The sequence below is a fragment of the Amphiprion ocellaris genome, chromosome 16 (genome assembly GCF_022539595.1).
Source record: "Amphiprion ocellaris isolate individual 3 ecotype Okinawa chromosome 16, ASM2253959v1, whole genome shotgun sequence".
Lineage (NCBI taxonomy): Eukaryota > Metazoa > Chordata > Actinopteri > Pomacentridae > Amphiprion > Amphiprion ocellaris.
In genome coordinates this window covers 5,929,514-5,949,007 of record NC_072781.1, presented here as the reverse complement: position 1 = coordinate 5,949,007, position 19,494 = coordinate 5,929,514, and the positions used below count along the sequence as shown (strand labels likewise).

The window sequence follows — 19,494 nt, the reverse complement described above, 5'->3', positions numbered from 1 at the left end:
ACTACAAAAGAACGAGAAATTTTCTTTCCATCCAACAACTTCTTTTGTTAGGGTGAAAAAGATGCCTTTGCAGATGTTACTTTTCTAAGCCTGAAATATTTTACCAGCAGGGGGGAAAAATCTATATTTTTCATTAAGTTGGTTTTTCTCTCCAATCATATTGATATACTTCTTAGCTTGCAAAGCAACATTTGAAATGGAACTCCCCAAACACTGCCAAAGTAACCCAATCAAATTCACTACTACCTGTTTCTGTCTGTTCAATCCCCAGCCTGGACCACATAATAATCAAGTGTATTTTCATACACACATGAAGAATTTGGTATACAAAGTATACCGTAAAGGAAGAAGTTGTAATTTTCTGCTGGTCCTTGTAATAAAAGATGTTTCAGTCATTTCAACGGGTTCCAGTGTCATGAATTCTGGTTTTCACATACATGTGGATTATGACTTCAAATTGCAAATGAAAGACATGTTGCAAGCAATAATCTATCAGGCTGAAATAAAGGGTTGAATTAGTGACAAACAGTTTATTTAATTAATCCATGATCCTGAATTAGATAACAGAGTCAGCAAATTCTTTCAAGGCATAAGTATTGCCTGAGAATCTTCATTTTGTTACCAAAATACAACAAAGTTAAAATTAGAAAGTTTCTTACCTCTTACTTGCATCTAATAGATTATTAAAATACTAATGTACTCCAGCAATTTGAGTTGAGGCTGTGCGAAGTGGCCGATAAGCAGTTCTCAGAAGATTCCAGGGCAAAATCAAGAATACAAAATTTTTGATTTCATTGTTTTTCATTAAGAGCCTCCCAAAGATTGCTTTCGTACGTAATTTTAATTTTTGGTGGAAAATGTTATGAGCATGTACCAGCACATTTTTGTTAAATCACTGCAACTACTGGATATTTAAGTATTTTGTGTATGACAGGATGAGAAGTCTTTACCATTTCATAATCACCGTGTGACAAGGACAAATGAGAACTCAGCATGGATGTATGCATTATTTTAACATCAGGACTTCAAATGCATCAAGGAGAAATTAGGAAACAAAGTAAAGATATTTAGCCAGCACACACAATAAAGGCATACATGGCTAAATAAGGGATTTATAGATATATCTTTAAAACCACCTCAAGCAGAAACTGAAAAAATGCTTACATGTACCTAAAATATTAAAAAGATGCTACAGTTCACAAAATGAGTACAGTATGTTAGAGTACTCACAAAAACGTGTGACCATAATAGAGGTTTCTATGCATTTTTAAAAAAAAAACACAAATGCAGACAAGATCCCTTGTGTCTACTGCAGCTTACCTCAGAACACAATAAATTAGAATAAAATGTAAATGAAGGCTTTACATGTACACCACTGCCACATACACTTCTATTTTTAATCCATCATTTTCCATGACGACATCAAAGAGGGCTCACCTTGTTGTTACATTTGATTTTCATGTTCTCGTGTATTTGTGCCTTGCTTTGTAGCACAAACATTTTGAGCACATGTAAGCATTAACATATTTGTTCCTGCCAGAGAAAATGTTTCATTTTGCATCACTCATGAATACAACACATTTAATCCTCTGGGTTTTCTACCTTTTAAAGCACCAGGCAATTGTAAACATTTACTTTAGCATTCATGCGATTTCCCATTTTTTCACCGCTGGTGCTGCATATTTTTGTCGTTTTGGGAACCTACTGTTTATTGATGGATGGCAGTGGGTCGGAAATTGCTTTTGCAAACTGTAATTCACTTTAACCATCTCAAAATGCCTTATCAGAACATTTTATTCCCAAAACAAAAGGCATAGTGAGGAAACATGAAAACAATACACAACTCTGCTAGACAAAATAGGACTGTTATCTTCAATTGATAAACTACTGAAATAAGATTATCCCATTGGTGTATGACTTTTACCAAATGATCTGTATCTTTGTCTATTCTGTTTACCTTTATTGCAGAATCTTATTTTCTGCTCAAATAACGTAACACACAAGTTATAAATTAAATTGCATTGTTTTTCAATATAATTTCATCAGGGCAGTTTATATTTCTTTGGGGGGCATGTTTTAAACAAAAGGACGCAGGAAGAATACCAAGTAATATGACAATGCTCAGCATAATTGCAGATAGCCTACTGTGTCAGAAAACTAATCAATAAAAACTTTCATTTAATTCAACACGTTTGAGCCACCTTGCATCGTTGATTCCTTAATTTCATCAAGGGATGGAGGGCGGGGTAGGGTGGGAGTGGGGAGGTAGGGGGACAGGTAGGGGGACAGGTAAACGCTCAGTAGATTAAAGGTGTTCTGGTCGGGTTAAAGGTCGCTCTCTCCATAGAGGGCAGTGGAGAAAGCAGTGTAGTCTAGCGCCCCTGGTGGTGCTCCAGGGCCGGCATAAGGTGGCATCCTCATGATGCAATACTCCGCTTGTTCAGGGGGAAGTTCTCTCCTGAGCTCATCCACAAGTATATAGGGCTGTGGTGGTGAATGGAAAGTTGCCTATCAGATTCATACAAATGCATCCCCTTTTCCATTTCAAGCTCATCAACAAAATAGCAGAGCATGACAAATACTTGGAAATAATAGTGAGACTAAAATGTGTTAAGTCAGCCTATGTGTCAGTAAGTCACACTAGCTCAAATACACATGTACCTTATCAGCTGCCAGGATCCGGAAGGATGCTACAACCTGTTCAGCAGTGTCTGTATCAGCAGTCTCTCTGGTCATAAAGTCAATGAAAGACTGGAAGGAGACAATCCCAGTGCCATTGGGATCCACCAGGATCATAATCCGGGCAAACTCCACCTCTCCCTGAGAAAAGCATTAATGGAGAACTTCTGCATACATGTATGTGTAAAATACATACGGCAAAAATTGTGAATTCAGCTAATATCATAGCCTAGTCAATCCTGATGTGAATCAACATACCAAATCATAACCCATTGAGATGAGGCAGGCTCTGAAGTCATCCGTTTCCATTGCTCCGTTCTTCTTCTACATGTTAAATTTCAGGTTCGCCATACAGAACATAACAGTTGAAGAGAGGACAGACTGAATCATAATGAAGATCACAAACTAAGTCCATCAGATGAAATGTTCTTATCGCTATAGCATGAAACATGGCAGCCAAATTGTAAGACTAAATCCTAAAGACATGCTATAAGCAGTGTTTTCTAAAGTTCCCCAAATCTGGCAGGTACACTGAATGGGTTATACTTTCTTTTTGGCTTTTGTGATAACTTTTACAATACTTACAATATGGGTAAAATATAGTTAAATTTGACAACAAACAGCACAATAGCAGCTACTGTTTATAATGGATTATTTGCAATAAACAATGAAACAAACTTAAATATTCATCTGCTCTCTCAATCAGGAGTTAAGCTGAAATATAGGGTTGGCTGCAGACCACCACTCTAGAGAGAACATATGGGCGGCGCTGTTCACAGTTACAGAACCGTCTGAACAGTGGGCTTCCCCCTTCTCTGCTTCTCAAACAAAGACACCAGTGATGTGATATGGTAGAGAGCTGTACCCTGTCAAAGTGGTTAAAAGAAGATCTGAACTCATTCATCTGCTGCTGGCTGATGCCCTTGGCGTCCCTGGTCAGGATCTGGGTCTCGATCTCATTGATGGTTCGGGCGATGGTTGTGAGGAGCAGTTCCCATCCAACACGGATGTGCTGTTGATGCAGTGAGAGAGTGGACGTGTTAACACAAAAACAACACATCTAGAACACTTTAATGAATCTTAAATGTTTAAAATTGAATATCTAAATGTATGTAGACAAACATATTTGGAAATTGAGTACATCTTATGCAGTGTATGTATGCTTGTTTTGCATGCACCTCCTGTTCATTTGATCTTTATGTGCATATATTTGCAGCAAGGTTTTCCCTGGTGCTGTACCTCCATAGTGTAGTTGGTATGTTTGTTATCAAACACAAGCGACTCTTGGATTAGCTGGTGGTCTCCCTCCAATTTATCAATGTTGGGTTTGTAAGCAACAATGACATGTTCACATTGCTTCAGCTGGGTCATCTGGTCCTCCAAGGTGCCTCCTATCTCCAGGGAGCAGCGCCCAATTTCCTGTCAGGATAACATATGTAACGAGGTCGGCTTAATTTTTACACCAATTAGATCATAAGATGCTAATATGAAGATCTGATGGTTTGCTTACTGACACTGCAGGGAGACAATTGTATGTAGCTAAGGGTAAATTCTACCAGGACATTTTTCAAAGAAAAATTTTGTGTGTATAATTAGTAATTGTACTTTGCATTAATCAATCATCATGAAAAAGCCACTGTCATTGGACCTCCATTACGTACAATACATTTGAAAATAATTATCTCCCAGTTTAGGTCTTTATTTGATTAGGTCTCAAATTGCTAATGAAGTCTGTATCAAACCTCCATCCTGGTTTGTATCCAGGGTCCAATGAGATTAGCCTGAGCAGCAAACTGCCGTCTCAGCCTTTCATTGGTATGCTGACGTGCCATCTCCTCCTGGAGTGCACCATCTCTCTGAGGAACCAGCTTCTTAACCTACAAAACACACACAGACACACACACACACACACAGACACATGCATCATAATTATTGCCTTTTAAATGGGCAGACACCCACTGTTTGTATAATGACCATTACTCAACATACTATATGAATCTGCAAGGGCAAGTTAAAACTGTAGCTACCTTTTCCCACTTGTTGAGAAGCTCTTCAAATGTGATGGTGCTGTAAGGGTTGACAATGTTGGCCTTGATCCCGTAGCTCTGGGAAATTTTCAGCACCTCATTATGGATTCCCAAGATGGCCTGTCTTTCTGCGTCTGCCTCGGGTAAAGTAGCTTTGAACTGCTCATGAGCTGCGATTAGACTCTGGAAGGGGAAGTAGAAGAGGGAAGTTCTGCAATTTTATTTAAATTTCAATTTTGTCAAGAGTGATAACTTTGTGTGATTTTCTTACAGGTGACAAGTACAGCAACATTACACACCACATAGCATTAGACACCATATAGATATTTACAAAGCAACTGTATATAGGCTTCATATTAAACCAAATATGATGCATAATCATTTGAAAGTTGTGAGCAGGTCATTGTCATCTGGACCATATATTAGCAGCAATACTGTAAAATGCCGCTTTAACCACACCAATAGCAGTAGGTATCTGTCCACGGTTCTGGGAGTACTGTATGCTTACCTGGACCTCTTCAATAGTATGAACTATGAACATGTCCTGCAGATCCTCCATAGCTCCTTCCATCCAGTTGTTGAAAGGTGCTGACCTCTTGGCAAACTCCAGGAACAACTGATCAATAGTCTCCAGCAACTTATCTGTGCGCTGAGAGGATAACAAAATATAACATGCATGTTTTGTATGTTTTTTAATTTAGAAAACGTCCAACTACAGCTTCTCATTGTGCTTCACCATGTCCTAACAAGGAGTCATCTTCATGTCTCACAAATCACAAAAACAGACATGCCCTCACCTGTTTCGATGAATGGCAGGATGCATGGAGGGTGGTGGGGAGTAGGAGATGGACAGGAACAGACCCCTGTCCCTGTCATTCAGACTTAATCCTTGGCCACTTTCCCAGGCCCTCACACATTTGCAGGTCTGGAATGGCCAGCATGGATCAGAGGAAGTGGCTAGTGGGCTTTGAGCCAGCCACTTCCTGGGCAGGATTTCTACATCTATTCCTCCTTTATCCCCTCCAGCCTTCTATTGTACCCTTCTATGTGGGTCAGGGTTTTAGAGGGGATCCAATTATCTCTCCTCATCAATCAGTTGTCTCTTCATCGTTCAAGTCATTGACAGACATCTAAATAAGCTTCAGCTATCATTTTGATTAAGTGGGTTTTGAATGCATTTTCATTCCATGTCAATGTGGAACATTAGCACACTCTTGTGGAGACTTCACTAACATATACAAAGACATCTTTGAACGTCCAGGATCTCACAAGCTATGATGAAGACTAAAGGCTTTGATATGAACATCTTTCATCAGTTTTCAGTCATACATGAGCATAAGTCAAATCTTGATCTTATCCTTACCTCCAATGACTCTCTCCTCTTCTGAGTCAGGGTCCCCAGCTTGTCCCACAAGTCACAGATGCTCTGGCAGCGTTGGTTCACAGCAGCAACATCATGGTAGTCAAGCTCACTGGAACAAAAAGGGAAAAAGAAAAAAAAAAAAAAAAATTAAAGTGTCACCGTTTCAATTTTGGAAAAGGGCTTTGGTGTCATTTGTTCCTCTAGGCATTTGGAGCCTTTGTCAAACAGCAGGCACTGATAGCATAGTGAGTAAAGTGTCATGGAGCACAGAGTGGTACAAGTTTAAGTTCACATTGAACCAAATCATGTACAAACCCAGTTGTATTGACTTCAATATTTAAGCAAATAACTTTGAAAAACCAGTATTCTATTTTTACAAATAAAATGGACTATGTTGTTGCCACAAAATAATTCAAATCAAAGAACAAGTATTGTGAAGTCCAACGTCAAACTGAAGTTTTACACCTGAAAATCAGCTCAACCCATGTTAATCAATTCTAGTTGGTCTGATAAGGTCACACTAGGGGTTTTGAAGACTAGAATATATTTTGTATTTCTTTACATAACCACACTGACTGTTCAGTAAGTTTGTGTACTTACTATATGCTCAGGAAACATCTGTTGAAGGCTTTCAGAGGACATAAAAATCAAACTAACACAAAGTAAACAGTGTGTTCATTTAGCTTTTTATTGAAATTTAAGTCAAGCAACTTGAACAGAAGTCAAATGACATAATAGAGTAAACTGCATGGATTAGTAGACCTGCCTTTACCCTGAACTGCTTCACGTTGTTTGAAAAACGTGAAGCCTGGTTAAACCACAGAAAACTTGGGAAACTTCTGGGGCTGTTGCAGGAATCCATCACTGGGAACCAGGGTTTGATAATCAGGGAAGTTGTATCTCTCATAATGGACATCATCCTGATGATCTCCACCGTTTTCATATTCTGTCTGGAAGTGTGACAGTGTACCAGGAGGATGCTGACCACTCAGGAAGAGGTCAAACAGGTTTGGTCCAAATGGTTCCAGGGGCTGTGAAAATGGCTGCATGAAGTCTCCTTCAGGTGAGAAAGCACTTGACAGCTGAGCTGACATATGAGGAGGACCTGGCGTGAAACCTTGATCTTCCGTTTCCCTTTCCGTATTTCCATGCTCAAACGTGGATGCATAGTTGCTTAACTCACCACCCTTAAAGGGAGGTTCTGGATATGGAAGAGGTGGCACAAAACCCATCTCCTCGGTTTCCTTTTCTAAGTTACCATGCACACTACTGCCTTCAAAGCGATCAAGCTCACCCGCCTGAAACACAGGTGGACGGGGAGGAAAGCCAATATGAGGCTGGGGCTGAGATGTTCCAGATGTCAAGTAGGTAGCTGCAGACTCTTCCATAGGACCCAAAGCAGATGTCATACCGTACATGTCTGGAGTTGAAGTGAAGCTTGCTGGATAGGTTCCAGAAGGAGAATAGTCTCCCTCTGTTGGTCCATCATACAGGAATGAAACAGCAGGATCATTTGGATCATTGGGTGGAGGAGGAAAATTAGGAGGGGGAGAGCTATAACCGAGGTCGGGATTCCCCTCCATGTTTGAGAGACCGCTCCCATCAGGATTATGCTGGTTCCAGCTCCACGCTAGGGGCAAATAATGTTTATGGCAGAGTTTATTAAGCGAAAAGAAAATTTGATAACATTTAAATCACTGAAGTAAGCATCTGAGAACATTTATAGTGTCAGTAATGTAGTCTTACCATTTTTAGCAGGAAAGCAATGGACATTCCAGCTTAACAGTGCAATGAGGAGCAACTGGCTGGAAAAGAAAACAGCATCAAAATAAACTCAAAATAAACGAGCCACAAATAGAAAATGAACAAGCAAACATAATCATCTGACCATCACATACCTTACAAAACCCCAAGTAGCCATTTTGCTTGTCAGTTGAACCATTATCCTCCTTGCTCAGAGCGCTTGTTAAATATGAAACAGGAAATACTCTGAAGCCAATCCCAGACTGAGCAGGTAATGACACACAGGTGTCTATCATTGCTGGTTGAAACCCTCAGCATGTCTGTGAACCACACCTTTCACCTTTCTGCTGATACTGTAGTGACAGACACTTAACTAAGAATATCCATCAGGAATATTTAACCTCCACTGTGGCCTGGAGTTCAAAAGTTGTTAAAAATCATCTCCCAGTGAGTGACTGGGAGAGAGAGAAATGGTGAGTGATTTTGTTCCAAATTATTGTCTGAACTGCTTGCTTCTAACTGTTTTCTGCTTCCACTTTCTCAAAAGTGAAGAAAGAAAACAGAACTGATGATTTTTGGAACAATACATTTTTGCATTTTCTATGTGAGCACAGTGCAGCGTTGTGCACATCTTTTGTTGCTTGTCATCCATAATTTAGTCAGGCAATCACCCCTGTAGGTTATACTTTGTCTTGAGCCAGAACACAATTAAAATAATATTTACAAGAGAGAAAGAGAAAACAATATTGCATTAGTTGACTTTGATATTATTTCCCCTCTTGGGTCTCCATGACACATGACTCAGACATCTGCTATAGGGAGTGCGTACTTTAGTTCCTGAGCAATGGCAGCAATCTGCTCCACTCTGTCCTGGTGGGCTGCCAAGTCACTCTCAAAGGCCTCATGTTTTCGTAGCAATGCTCTGATTTCTGTCAGGGTTGCTGTTTCATAGTCCTTCTGGGAAAGGATCAGTTCTTTACCTGAATATCACAAGAGAAAGGAACGACAAGGTAATTAGTGGGGTAGAGCTAAACACAGGCCTTATTTGGTCATTGCAGATAGAGAAAATGGCCGCTCTGTCGACTGATTGTATTGGACAGAGTCTAAAGCCTTCAATTACATCTCATCAGTAACAAGTCTAAACAAACCCCTGGATGAAATGAAACACTTGAACAATGAAAAGCAGGTTGAGTAGCAGGAATACTGATGACTGCAGATAAACAACTAATAAACATGCAGACCTGTAGACACAGCACTAAGAAACAGAAAGGCAAGTATAAAGACAGCTAAAAAGCTAAATGTACTACTGCAACTGACCGCTGGCCCAGTTCTCATGATTAGTGGCTTTTTGGCGAAACTTCTCTGCCAGGTGGTCCAGCCTCTCGAGCCTACGGATCTCTGTAAGAAGCCACTCCTCATAGCCTTTCTCTGCTTGCTCCAGGCCCTGCCATGCACTGGCTATGTCCTATCAACACAATGAAAGGGAAAAATCAGTTGAAACTTACTTATTTTTTTGTTTCTAAATCTAGAAATTTTATAAATAGCACCCTTCATCAGCGTAGTGTGAGTGCTTGTTCCTTCTAAGTCCTGTTTAAGACTGAACCACTATAGCATTTTCCTTATGATTTGACATGATCAGTAGTGTACACAATCACAAACATGTCTGTGACCATTTAATTATAATCAGGGAAAGAATTTGAGCTGTGACTCACAGATACCATCTTCCCCTCAGAGGGCATAAAGGCAGGGCGATTGCTGATGCGCAACTTGGTCTGTAGGGTGTTGAAGTTAATTTCCAGCTGGCACTTCTCCTGCACCTTGGGGGGCTTGTGCTGGCGTCTGTAGTCTCTGAAGTCCTCCAGCTTCCGCTGCATCTCTGCCATGGTCTTCTCTGGGGTTCGGTTTTCCAGCCAGGGAGTGGTGCGACGGATCCACTCCAGCAGCTGGGAAACACAAGGACAACATGGGAATAAGTGAAGAGGCAAAAGAGCTTCATGTTAAGATACACTGTGATGAATAATTTATTTTTTAAGCAGATGGGTCTCAGCTTATCACAGCAAGGGGATACATAAGTAGGGAGAAGAGAGATGTTTTTTAACCCAAACTTAAGCTTGAACTTTGATTTACTTTCAGGAAATATGCAGAGGATCAGCTTTACTGTATTTATGATTATTCACATAGTATTTCACTTTGAAAAATAAAAGGTTTATCAGATGAAGTGTCATTATCATATTTTTTTAAAGAAACTTTACCTCACTGGCCAGTCTCTCATACTCCTCCATTAGTTTCTCATTTTCTTGGTTTACACCGAGCACCTTACAGATCCTGTTGGCAGCTGTCTCCGCCTGAGAGTACAGAGCACAAAAATATTGTAATTAAATCAGCAAAGTAAGACAGCGGGCCGTGCCCCATTGAGCCTTTTTAATACGCCAAATGACATTATCCTCACAACACATTTGTTGATCAGCATGCCATTTCAAAATCAAACTGACAACAGGTTTCTGCACCCAACTGTGTTCTCAAAATACATTTGTTCTGTTGAAAAGAGAGACATGAATAGCTAAGTTGTCTAAATACAAAAATTGGTAAGGTGATAGTTTCGGCCTCTATACCTGCTCGGCTCCAGCAAACGCATGGTAAAAGCAGGAAACATAGGTCATGATAGCTCTCTCGTCAGGTTTGGGGGTGTTGATGATATCTATAGGAATAATAGGAGGAAAAATCAACATGGCAGAAATAAAGAGACGGGTGGAAACTACAATTAATTTGGTGACTCAAGGGAGAAATCCATTTGAAGCCTCTTTTGATTGCTACCTATTTTGATGTTATTGTTTCAGTTCTTTACACATAGATGGTTAGTCGTACACTGCTCTAATCATGACTGAAACACATGTGGTTGCTGGTTACACCTCTATTAAGGAAAATGGGCCAACAGACATACACATAGGAACAGTCAAATAGTTAAAGCAAATTTTAAAGATCAGCACGCTATAAAGCTGAACATTTTCATCAGAAATCTCATATTAGATGCTTCTAATTCATAAATATTACCTTCTGCGTCCAGCATTTTGGGAATGTCCAGGTGTTTCTCAGCTATGTCAAAGGCCAGGTTCAGGTTCCCCAGAGGATCATCCTAAATAAAGAAACACATTTCTACACCACTGCACACCAATGCTGGACTTAAAATGCCACTGCGCTGAGCTCCATGCTATGGAGGACACACTAAACTCCCTGGCTACATACTCTACATGCACTTTTAACAGCACTTGAAAATCTATCATAAAGATCTTCCACACAAAAACTTTTAATCTAGTTTCCACATGAGGCGAATGCTTATTAGGCCCTTGATACGAGTGTGTTGACAACAGATTTACCAGTCGTATGAAATCATCAACTTTTCAAGGAAAGTCAATTGCTATTGACTCATTTTCTCAATCCGTAACATTCATGAGTTTTTTTAATCTGACAAAAACTACTTATGAATATTGCTATCATTGATGTGTTTTTTTTTCAATTACGCTTTTGATACTTAATCTCGAACATGTCAAAGTGAAGACTTCGAGATTAGAAATGAAAAAAAGGACAAGTAAATCTTTACATTCATTATTCTGTTACCAGCATATGTAAATTACGTGAATGACCATTAGCCACTAAGTAAATTGACTGATATATTATTCAAATAAACATTTCACCACTATAAAATAAATCATATTTTCTGAAATGACAAATTTAATCACAGACATTTTCTTTTCTCACCAAAGTGACTCTGACAGGAGAGTGTTTTAACAGAGGGGGAGTGGTGCATTAGGCTAACAGCTGACAGTGAACCCTTTGCTAATGGGGCAGTCAGTGAGAGTGCAATGGGGTAAAGGGATCATGCTATCTGTTCCATAAAGGTAGGGGGTGGGAAACTGCAAACTACATGACAGCCCCAGCTGCTCACAGATCCAGTGTAGGACGGATGGATGGATGGATGGATGGATGGATGGATGGATGGGGTAGTAAAATGATGGGATGGATGGAGGGATGAATGGATAGAAGGATACCCCAAGCCTTCCATGTCTGTGTGCCTCTAACCAGAGCTGTCTCAGCAGGCTATAACACTGCAAGCTTAACGAACACGCTCACCTGGAGCCAGACTCAACAGCTGCCTGGCACACAATGCAACTGTCTCCTGGCAGCATGAGCAGAACTGAAGAGTCAAGGTGTGACTGAGCGTGTGAATATGTGTGTCAAAGACAGACAAAGAGGGAGAAAAATCCAGTGGAAATAAATAATATGTTGTGGTATATTGTACTGTATTTTCTGTGTGCATCATCGATTATATCTTGAATAGCCTTTCCTAACTATAAAAATTGGCATAATCCTTGTAGCGATACCTAAGATTCAACCAATAAATATCACAGTTATCACTTCACAGACCTTTCTGACTTTTATGAGGGCTGGTCAACCTCTAACTGGGGAACACAACGTGACAGCATGGACAATAGCAGAAGTAAAGCTAAGCTGGAGCTCTGCAGGGACTAGGCTCAAGTTTCTTTGACTATTCAGGGACAACTTCAAGGCAGGTCACTGAGTTGTGTGCTGAAAAGTGAGTGGCTCTGTTACCAAAACAAATGGAAATGTCACTCTTCGAATCCAACCGTGGCGTTCCCCTACTACACATTTACAGTATCAGATCACATTTAGCCTGGGTGAAGTAAAAGTTTCTACTTGAGGTCAGTTCTCATGATTCCATTCATTAAAAATAATTGGTTCTCAATTTATTTCTATTAGATGTTCATTGAATAAAATGTCTTTTAAACCCTACAGATAGAATCTGTATTGACTTAAATGAAGACTTAAATGAAGAAAAACTCTTTAAAATTAAATCAGACTTGGCAGTGGAAATGTAGTGCCTCACACACTCCTACGGCAGCTTCTGCCGTTCCATTTGGTTAAGACTGCACCTTCTTGCAGGAGGGAAAGTGTGCATTGCTTGTATGTTATTGTCACTTGATGAACACAGGAGAAGAGCCAGCTATGCTCTCCAGCTCTGCAAATAAGCAGCTCACTGAGGCCCTCATCTGTTTATACACAAACACTGAGAATCCCAAGCATCCATTAAACCAGAACATTTAAATAAGACATGAATTCATGCCCCCAAAACACTTAAAGCTCAAGTCTATATGCACACACTGATATGCTAGACAGTATGCAGGTTTCAAATTCACGAGAAAAGTCACGTCACTTCAGAGTATGTCATACAAGAGAGGCCACATATCTCTGCCGTTAAATCCAATTTTGTAATGGATGAGGTCAGATGCACAAAAAACGCAGCCTTTACATGGTAATTATGACGAAATTGTGTATTAAGTAAACTGCTTTAGTGAAGACTAAGCAGCTGGTCCTATGGAATGCTATGCATTTGTAAGTGCACTCAGAAGTGCCATAAATAGCATAAACAGTCCCAATGAACCAATTCTAGTCAACTGATAGTTTGTAATCTCCTCTGGATTCAACACTAAAGCCTACACAAATTACTTCATCAAACAGGCAAACAGGTGAACACTGCAAGTGTGTTATTAGCAGAGGAAAGAGGACAAGGTTCACAAAGGCGAGATACACTTGAGCCCTACTCTTCTTTGCTGTTTCAAAACACAGGACAACACACCCAAAAAAAAGTAGTTCAAATTGCCATTATTCCATTTTCAGAGGGTATGTCAATTTATCAGCTCACTCTGTGACAAAAGTGTTAATTTTGTGGAGATTGGTGTGTTAGAGTACAGGGCTGAAACACAGCATCCTGGTTATGAAGTGAAACCACACGACACCTTGTTGAGCTTAGAGTAGTCGAGGAGGTCGGGTCTGTGTCTATGAATCAGGGCGCAGAAGGCCAGGCCATCCTTCCAGCTTCACCAGCCAATAAGCAGAGAGAACCAACATGTCAGTTTAATGAGATGAAAGTGCTGGAGTCCAGTTCCAGCTTTAACCATTACTCATGCAACAGCACTTGGTGGCAGCATTTCACTGAAGCCATACTCAAGTCATGATACTTCGTATTGCTTCATGTCAGTGTCAGGAAGAATTTAGTACAGACATAATGCTGTCAGATGAATTCGCTCAGTGTCCAAACACTGCATTATTGTACAGACTATAGATAATCTAGATAAGCTATAAATCACTATAACCAAACAAACTCAGTGGCAAGAATTTAAGGTGTAATACTGACCTGACATGGAAGTTTTGGACATTAACATTTCTGTAGGGAGCAGTCTTTCTTTGACACCACAGAAGAAGACCTTCCTTGGCAGATGTTTCTGATGAGAAACAGATTTCATATAAATTTACATATCTTGTCAGTGTTTTTTGTTGTATCATAAAAGTTACTTTGGCTCAAGTGAACAAAGACTTCTTTTTCATAAAAAATATCATTTCATTTCATTTACAGGTCACAATATGTTTCTATTATCTTTGGAGACTGTGTAAAGAAATCAAAATAGGAGATCTAATTTATTTATGTATTCATTATCTAACCTTCCACTGATATGTCCTGAATGGCAAAGCGGAGGATGATAGTCCAAATCATTCCAAGGGTCATCTTTACATTTCCATCCACAATCTCTGAAATCCAAAGAAACTGTCACAATTTGCTGTAGCAGACATGATAAAATATATACTTAGAGTTCAGACTTCTGCATATATATAGGCACATAATGATATGTGTGTGGGTTCCCTTAGGATACATGATGGCCTATAGTATATTCATATATACAGGAAGTGGATTTAGTTACCTTCAGCTCCAATGGAGACCAGCTTCACTCCTTTGCTTGTGATGAATTCTAATGCTTTGTTGACGTTAGCAATCTTATGAAACCGCATCTTCCCTCTGTCTGGCTTGGGTAATCTCTCTCCTGCAAACAGAATGTTAGGTGACAGGGTCAGTTACGTATATAACCTACAGAAAATCACTGAAACAAGAAAACATGGAGTGATGAAAATATCATCCTTTAGTTTTCCAACCTGAGATAACTTCCAGCAGCAGCATGAGTTTTAGTCCATTCCTGAAGTCCTCTTCAATGTTTTCAATTTGAGTACCAGCTTTCCTCAAGTGGGAATTACACCAGGCTGTGAAGGTCTAACGGGAAAGGCCAATTAAAATGGGATTTAATAAAAATGTCATTGTACAAATGCACAGTATTCAATGCAGGAAAACTGAAGCACTATTTACTTCCTGGGAAGCTCAGCTAATGAACCAAAGACTGAAACAAACAAACAAAAAAAAAAAAAAAACAGGAGCCATACTGTTAATTTAAAACACTGTATATTACATTTCATCACATTTCACTTATAATCTCTTTTACATTATCTCGATACACAATAGGTGTGATTTTTCTCTCAACAAATGGAGACAGCTAACAGCTTAAATCTTTACTATTCACCAAATCTACCACCACATCGCTTTGACCTGTGCTATATTTTGAGGCTAACCTTCAGTGAACAATTAGTTATGTCTAATTGTTAAATATTCAACTTTTTCTATTGTAGTTCCATAGCTAACACTCATCAGACCAAATGCACTCCATGTGGGGTACTAAAATACCATAAACCAAGTTAAGACATGATCATTGTCTTTCTCCTATTTTTGTAAACTGTCTCAATAGCCAGCAGTTCACAGGCGCTCAGCACTGTAAGGATGAAAGCCAGGAGCCGACCACAGAGCACATTCCAGCTGATATAAGGTGTTAAATTTAGACTGCTCTGCTGTGCCTCACGATAAGAGACCGGCAGGAAAAACGTCAAAACGTCTCTCCATGTCAACATGAGTGAAAATGTCACGTGGAAGCAGAACAAGTTCTTCTCTCACGTCACTTTCTGTCACTATTTTGCCACTTATAATATGACATGCTGATATGTTACAGCTGCATGGAGATAGCTCTATCTCAGTACATGTATGCTGCTCTTCCAGGTCACAATCATTACTATACTGGGGTGCGAAGACAGGAAGGTATGGATAATGGATGACAGCATCTAAAACTCTCTTGTAAAATAATGTGAAGGGTATGTAACGAGGAGAAGCTAGAAATTAAGTTTTGATGTTTATTGGGGCTTAAATCAAAGAGCTGAGCAGCAGATGCTAAAGTCATACAGGGGTCTATGTTGAAAGCTAGCTGGATGACATACTTCCTGATGACATTTACCTCTTTAACCTTCCACCTTCACCAACAATAAATAGGTCTGAATGAGTCCTTGTACTTTACTTTGTAAAGCCAACAGAAAAAGTGTGATGTAAATTTTAAGACAGAAAAATGCACTGGCTGCATTTTTTTGCATTTTTACCACATGATTAATGAAAAGTGTGTAACAGATCAGTGTTCTTGTCCCTTTAGAATATAGCAAGAACAGATCACATGCAGTATGTTTTATTTATATACAAGCACTGGACAACATTTTGAATAAGCTACTTTTAACTTTCATGAGTGTATTTTTACACTTTGAGTTCAGCAAAGCGACATCACTTAATGAAGATATTTTAGCACTTTTTCCAACCGATTCTTCTGCTTGTATCCAGTGAGAACGTATATGAGTGCCGACTGCCAGCCAGTCACTCAGCCTTCCCCCATGAGTGCTGGTGCAAAAACAGAATATTACGGGCTTTAGAGTAAAGGCCATCACATTCCACACTGAGTGAGTCCCCCGGGGTGAGTGTGACATTGAACTGCTACCCTCCTTGTTAAAAAACATCGCCCGCCGGTCCTCCAAATTTGACTCAGTCACAGTCTCGCAGAACCCTCACTTTCCAGGCACCCCTGCCCTCTCCGGCACTACTGCCCAGTGACGATTAAAGCTAAAAATATTTATGAATCACATCCAGAGAGGACCAACCCCGTCACTGAACTGACTGATGCCTGTGGGGCCTTACTAGGGCGGAGACTGGCAAGCTGTGTCCAGGAGGATGGAAAATAAATGTGGATGTCTGACATGTTGGAAAGATCGAGCCACATCAACGGAGCATGCTCGTTTCACAAACTTCCTTTGGTCTGACTTAACCTACATATTCACTGCTTGTCCACAACATCGCTGCACTTTCACTTGATGAAACACAGCACCCTGGCAGTGAAGACTTGGCTCTGTCTTTGTAACATGAATGGGCACTGAAGGCTTCATCAATCTCCTCGATAAACCTGTCCGAGTAGATTAAAAAAAGGTCCATATAAGCACTGTGACATTAATATCCACTGGAGAAGAGGGATCACAGCTGTTAGCGGGATTTAAAATGAACCCCTTGCACTATGACATGACAAGAGCCGAATTATTTGGAAAAGCTTACAAAAAGTACCTCCAAATATAGCAAACAAAAGCCCTGTGAGAGTCAATTTTATCATCACGGAGCCAAAAAGAAGCTCTACATTCATGTTACCAAGTGCAACCTTTAGTGATGCTGTAGCTCTGATCAGTCTGAACAGCTGCTCACAGAGCCACATCACTCTCCAATGAGCACTTGTCAGCTCCAAATTATCATCAGCAAAAAGACAAACGCTGGAAAAATAGTTGTGCATATGGCCTGGAGACCTGCCTATCGTGTTGCTGCATTGTGTTCCCAAAAATACAGTTTTGTCATCACCATGGGGGCCACAGGGGACACAGAGCCGATGGCCTCCAGTTGTGCAAAGAGCTGCAGTTTAAGGGCCAAGCCAACTTTTAAAGCCCTAAAACCAACTGAGAGTGTGGGAGGTCGAGGCTATATTGAGTTGAGCTGGTGCTGGTACAATATTTCTGGGTGGTTTCTATAAACAAAAGAATTCCGCACCAAGGACACTGGATTAACCCTACTATAATGCCTTTTGGTCCCAAGGTTAAAATTAGATGTAGTGTCCATTCTAATCCCAAGAGCGTCATCATGTGTTAGAAGCATCTGTTGACAGCTCGCATTCCACGCGTATCAGTGGAGAGGCAGCAGACTGGAGATCCGCTGGAAGGCAGAGCTATTGTTAGCTGGTACCCACCACATCCGTCCATCAAGCCTCCCTCCCTGGACCCTGGCTAAAGTCAAGCCCGCAGCTCTTAACCAGGAGCACACTAGAGGTTAGGGGATGCTGGCCTTCCAAATAAAGCTACTCATGATGTATTCCAAAAAGTCAAATGAACAATCAAAACAGATATGTTAAAAAATATATATAAAAATAATACAAAATAAAAATAAAACCAAAGCACAAAATAGTACATATAAAAACAAAAAATAAAATTTAAAACAATTAAACAAATATAAACAACGCAAAAATAGTAATAAAAGTCAAATAGAATAAAAACAATAATAAAAACAATATAAAGTAAAAAAAAAAAAATACAAGAAAATTACATATAGGATGAAAAATAAAGACAAAGCTTGCTCACCGGGGCTCCAAGGAATCTACAGTTATTTTGTTTAGTTGGAGTTTCATGTAAATTTTTGTAGGGTCTTAACTTTAATTACTAATGCTGTAGGGTCTTAACCTTAATATTTATAATAGTCAGGTGAATTTGGTTGAACAGATTTTTTGTAGAGGTTTAGCCTGAAAATGTAAATTACTCAGGTGTATTTACACCATAAATAACAATGTAGGGTCTTAACCACTAATATTTAAACGCATTAAGTTTATTTGTTAAGTCAATGTTATTTTTCTCATGAAGAGCACAACAGGTGCTGTAAAAGTAAAACGTGAATTGACTGAAAACATAAATTTGAAAAAAATGAACAATTACAATAGTCTATTCTCTGCTAAAATTAAATCATTTTTTGGCTATGAGCTAAGCTATTTATGTTGAGAATAGCAGCTAGCTTACTGTGGATTACAAACTGCTGTGTTGTCCTCACATACAAGCATAAAAAGATAATTATAGAGGATAAAAATGTTTAATTTCAGTGACGTTTATAAAAGTAAACCAATTTTATTTCATTTGCCACGTTAAATACGTTTTACCCCGCTCTGTGCCCACCAACAGGTGTTTTATTTTGAAGACGTTAGCCGAACGTTTAGCTAGCCGCCACAGGTAGCTTAACGGTCGTCCCAACGGTTCTCTGTACAACTGTTAAAGTAAATTCAAGTTAACTTTTATTTTAAAAACAAAAATTACCAACACTTTAACTTTAAAATGTAACTTCAAATACAATTCTGAGCAACAACGCTGGTATTTTTGCCTCCATCACTAAAAAGTAGCTAGCCAACTTTCACTTGACTTTTAATTATTTTAGAATCAGGGGTGAATTTCTTCGACATACTTTCCGCTGCTGTTGTTCCCACGCAGGGTCCAGCAGCATGTCCCGGTCCCACTCGTCCTCCTGCATCATGTACTCGTCCTCGTAGCCGTTATCATAGCGCACCGTGGTCTCCACCTGGGTCATCATCATCGTGCCGTTACTTTCAGCTCCCTGAAACTCGTGTTTATCCTTCGGGCGGTGGGTGAGTAAGTGTAAAGCTGAGGACGGGGTGGTAGTTCCCTGACTTTTTTTGTTTGTTTGTTCCTGCTGCTTCTTCTTCTTGTTGTGTCACTCTCTTGCTCTTGTCCTCCGACCTGACAGACGTCTGGCCCTGGTTGCCACAGATGAACAAACGACGGTGTCATTAGTACTGGACAGTCACGTGACGCCTCCATACCTTCCCCCCTCCTTCCTCTAAAACTCCTCATCACACACCCACAAACACAAAACACAGCAGGACAGTT

At 39.8% G+C, this 19,494-nt stretch overlaps 2 protein-coding genes across 2 annotated transcripts; both read right to left on the bottom strand.

The window, feature by feature from the left end:
- Nucleotides 1-503: 503 nt before the first annotated feature.
- Nucleotides 504-19,366, bottom strand: actn2b (actinin, alpha 2b). The gene is made up of 21 exons (XM_023289766.3): nt 19,052-19,366; nt 14,815-14,929; nt 14,586-14,705; nt 14,329-14,415; nt 14,024-14,111; nt 13,626-13,704; nt 10,864-10,945; nt 10,425-10,510; nt 10,065-10,157; nt 9,525-9,755; nt 9,130-9,277; nt 8,642-8,792; nt 6,070-6,178; nt 5,215-5,355; nt 4,707-4,889; nt 4,422-4,556; nt 3,919-4,098; nt 3,545-3,691; nt 2,938-3,003; nt 2,662-2,820; nt 504-2,484 (listed from the first exon to the last, which is right to left on the bottom strand). The coding sequence occupies exons 1-21, from the start codon at nt 19,178-19,180 to the stop codon at nt 2,326-2,328; spliced, it is 2,688 nt and encodes an 895-aa protein (XP_023145534.1). The 5' UTR covers nt 19,181-19,366; the 3' UTR covers nt 504-2,325.
- LOC111581556 (uncharacterized) lies at nt 6,733-8,592 on the bottom strand. The gene is made up of 3 exons (XM_023289771.3): nt 7,968-8,592; nt 7,816-7,874; nt 6,733-7,699 (listed from the first exon to the last, which is right to left on the bottom strand). The coding sequence occupies exons 1-3, from the start codon at nt 8,009-8,011 to the stop codon at nt 6,882-6,884; spliced, it is 921 nt and encodes a 306-aa protein (XP_023145539.1). The 5' UTR covers nt 8,012-8,592; the 3' UTR covers nt 6,733-6,881.
- Nucleotides 19,367-19,494: the final 128 nt, after the last annotated feature.

Bases quoted from the DNA above. Each gene is read 5' to 3' on its own strand.
- LOC111581556 (XM_023289771.3), bottom strand. From the start codon at position 8,011: ATGGTTCAACTGACAAGCAAAATGGCTACTTGGGGTTTTGTAAG. The intron at 7,875-7,967 runs GTATGTGATGGT...TTTCTTTTCCAG, and splicing joins GCTACTTGGGGTTTTGTAAG to CCAGTTGCTCCTCATTGCAC. The intron at 7,700-7,815 runs GTAAGACTACAT...ATTTGCCCCTAG, and splicing joins TTGCTTTCCTGCTAAAAATG to CGTGGAGCTGGAACCAGCAT.
- actn2b (XM_023289766.3), bottom strand. From the start codon at position 19,180: ATGATGATGACCCAGGTGGAGACCACGGTGCGCTATGATAACGGCTAC. The intron at 10,946-13,625 runs GTGTCGTGTGGT...TTCTTTATTTAG, and splicing joins ACTACTCTAAGCTCAACAAG to GATGATCCTCTGGGGAACCT. The intron at 10,158-10,424 runs GTATAGAGGCCG...CTGTACTCTCAG, and splicing joins CGTTTGCTGGAGCCGAGCAG to GCGGAGACAGCTGCCAACAG.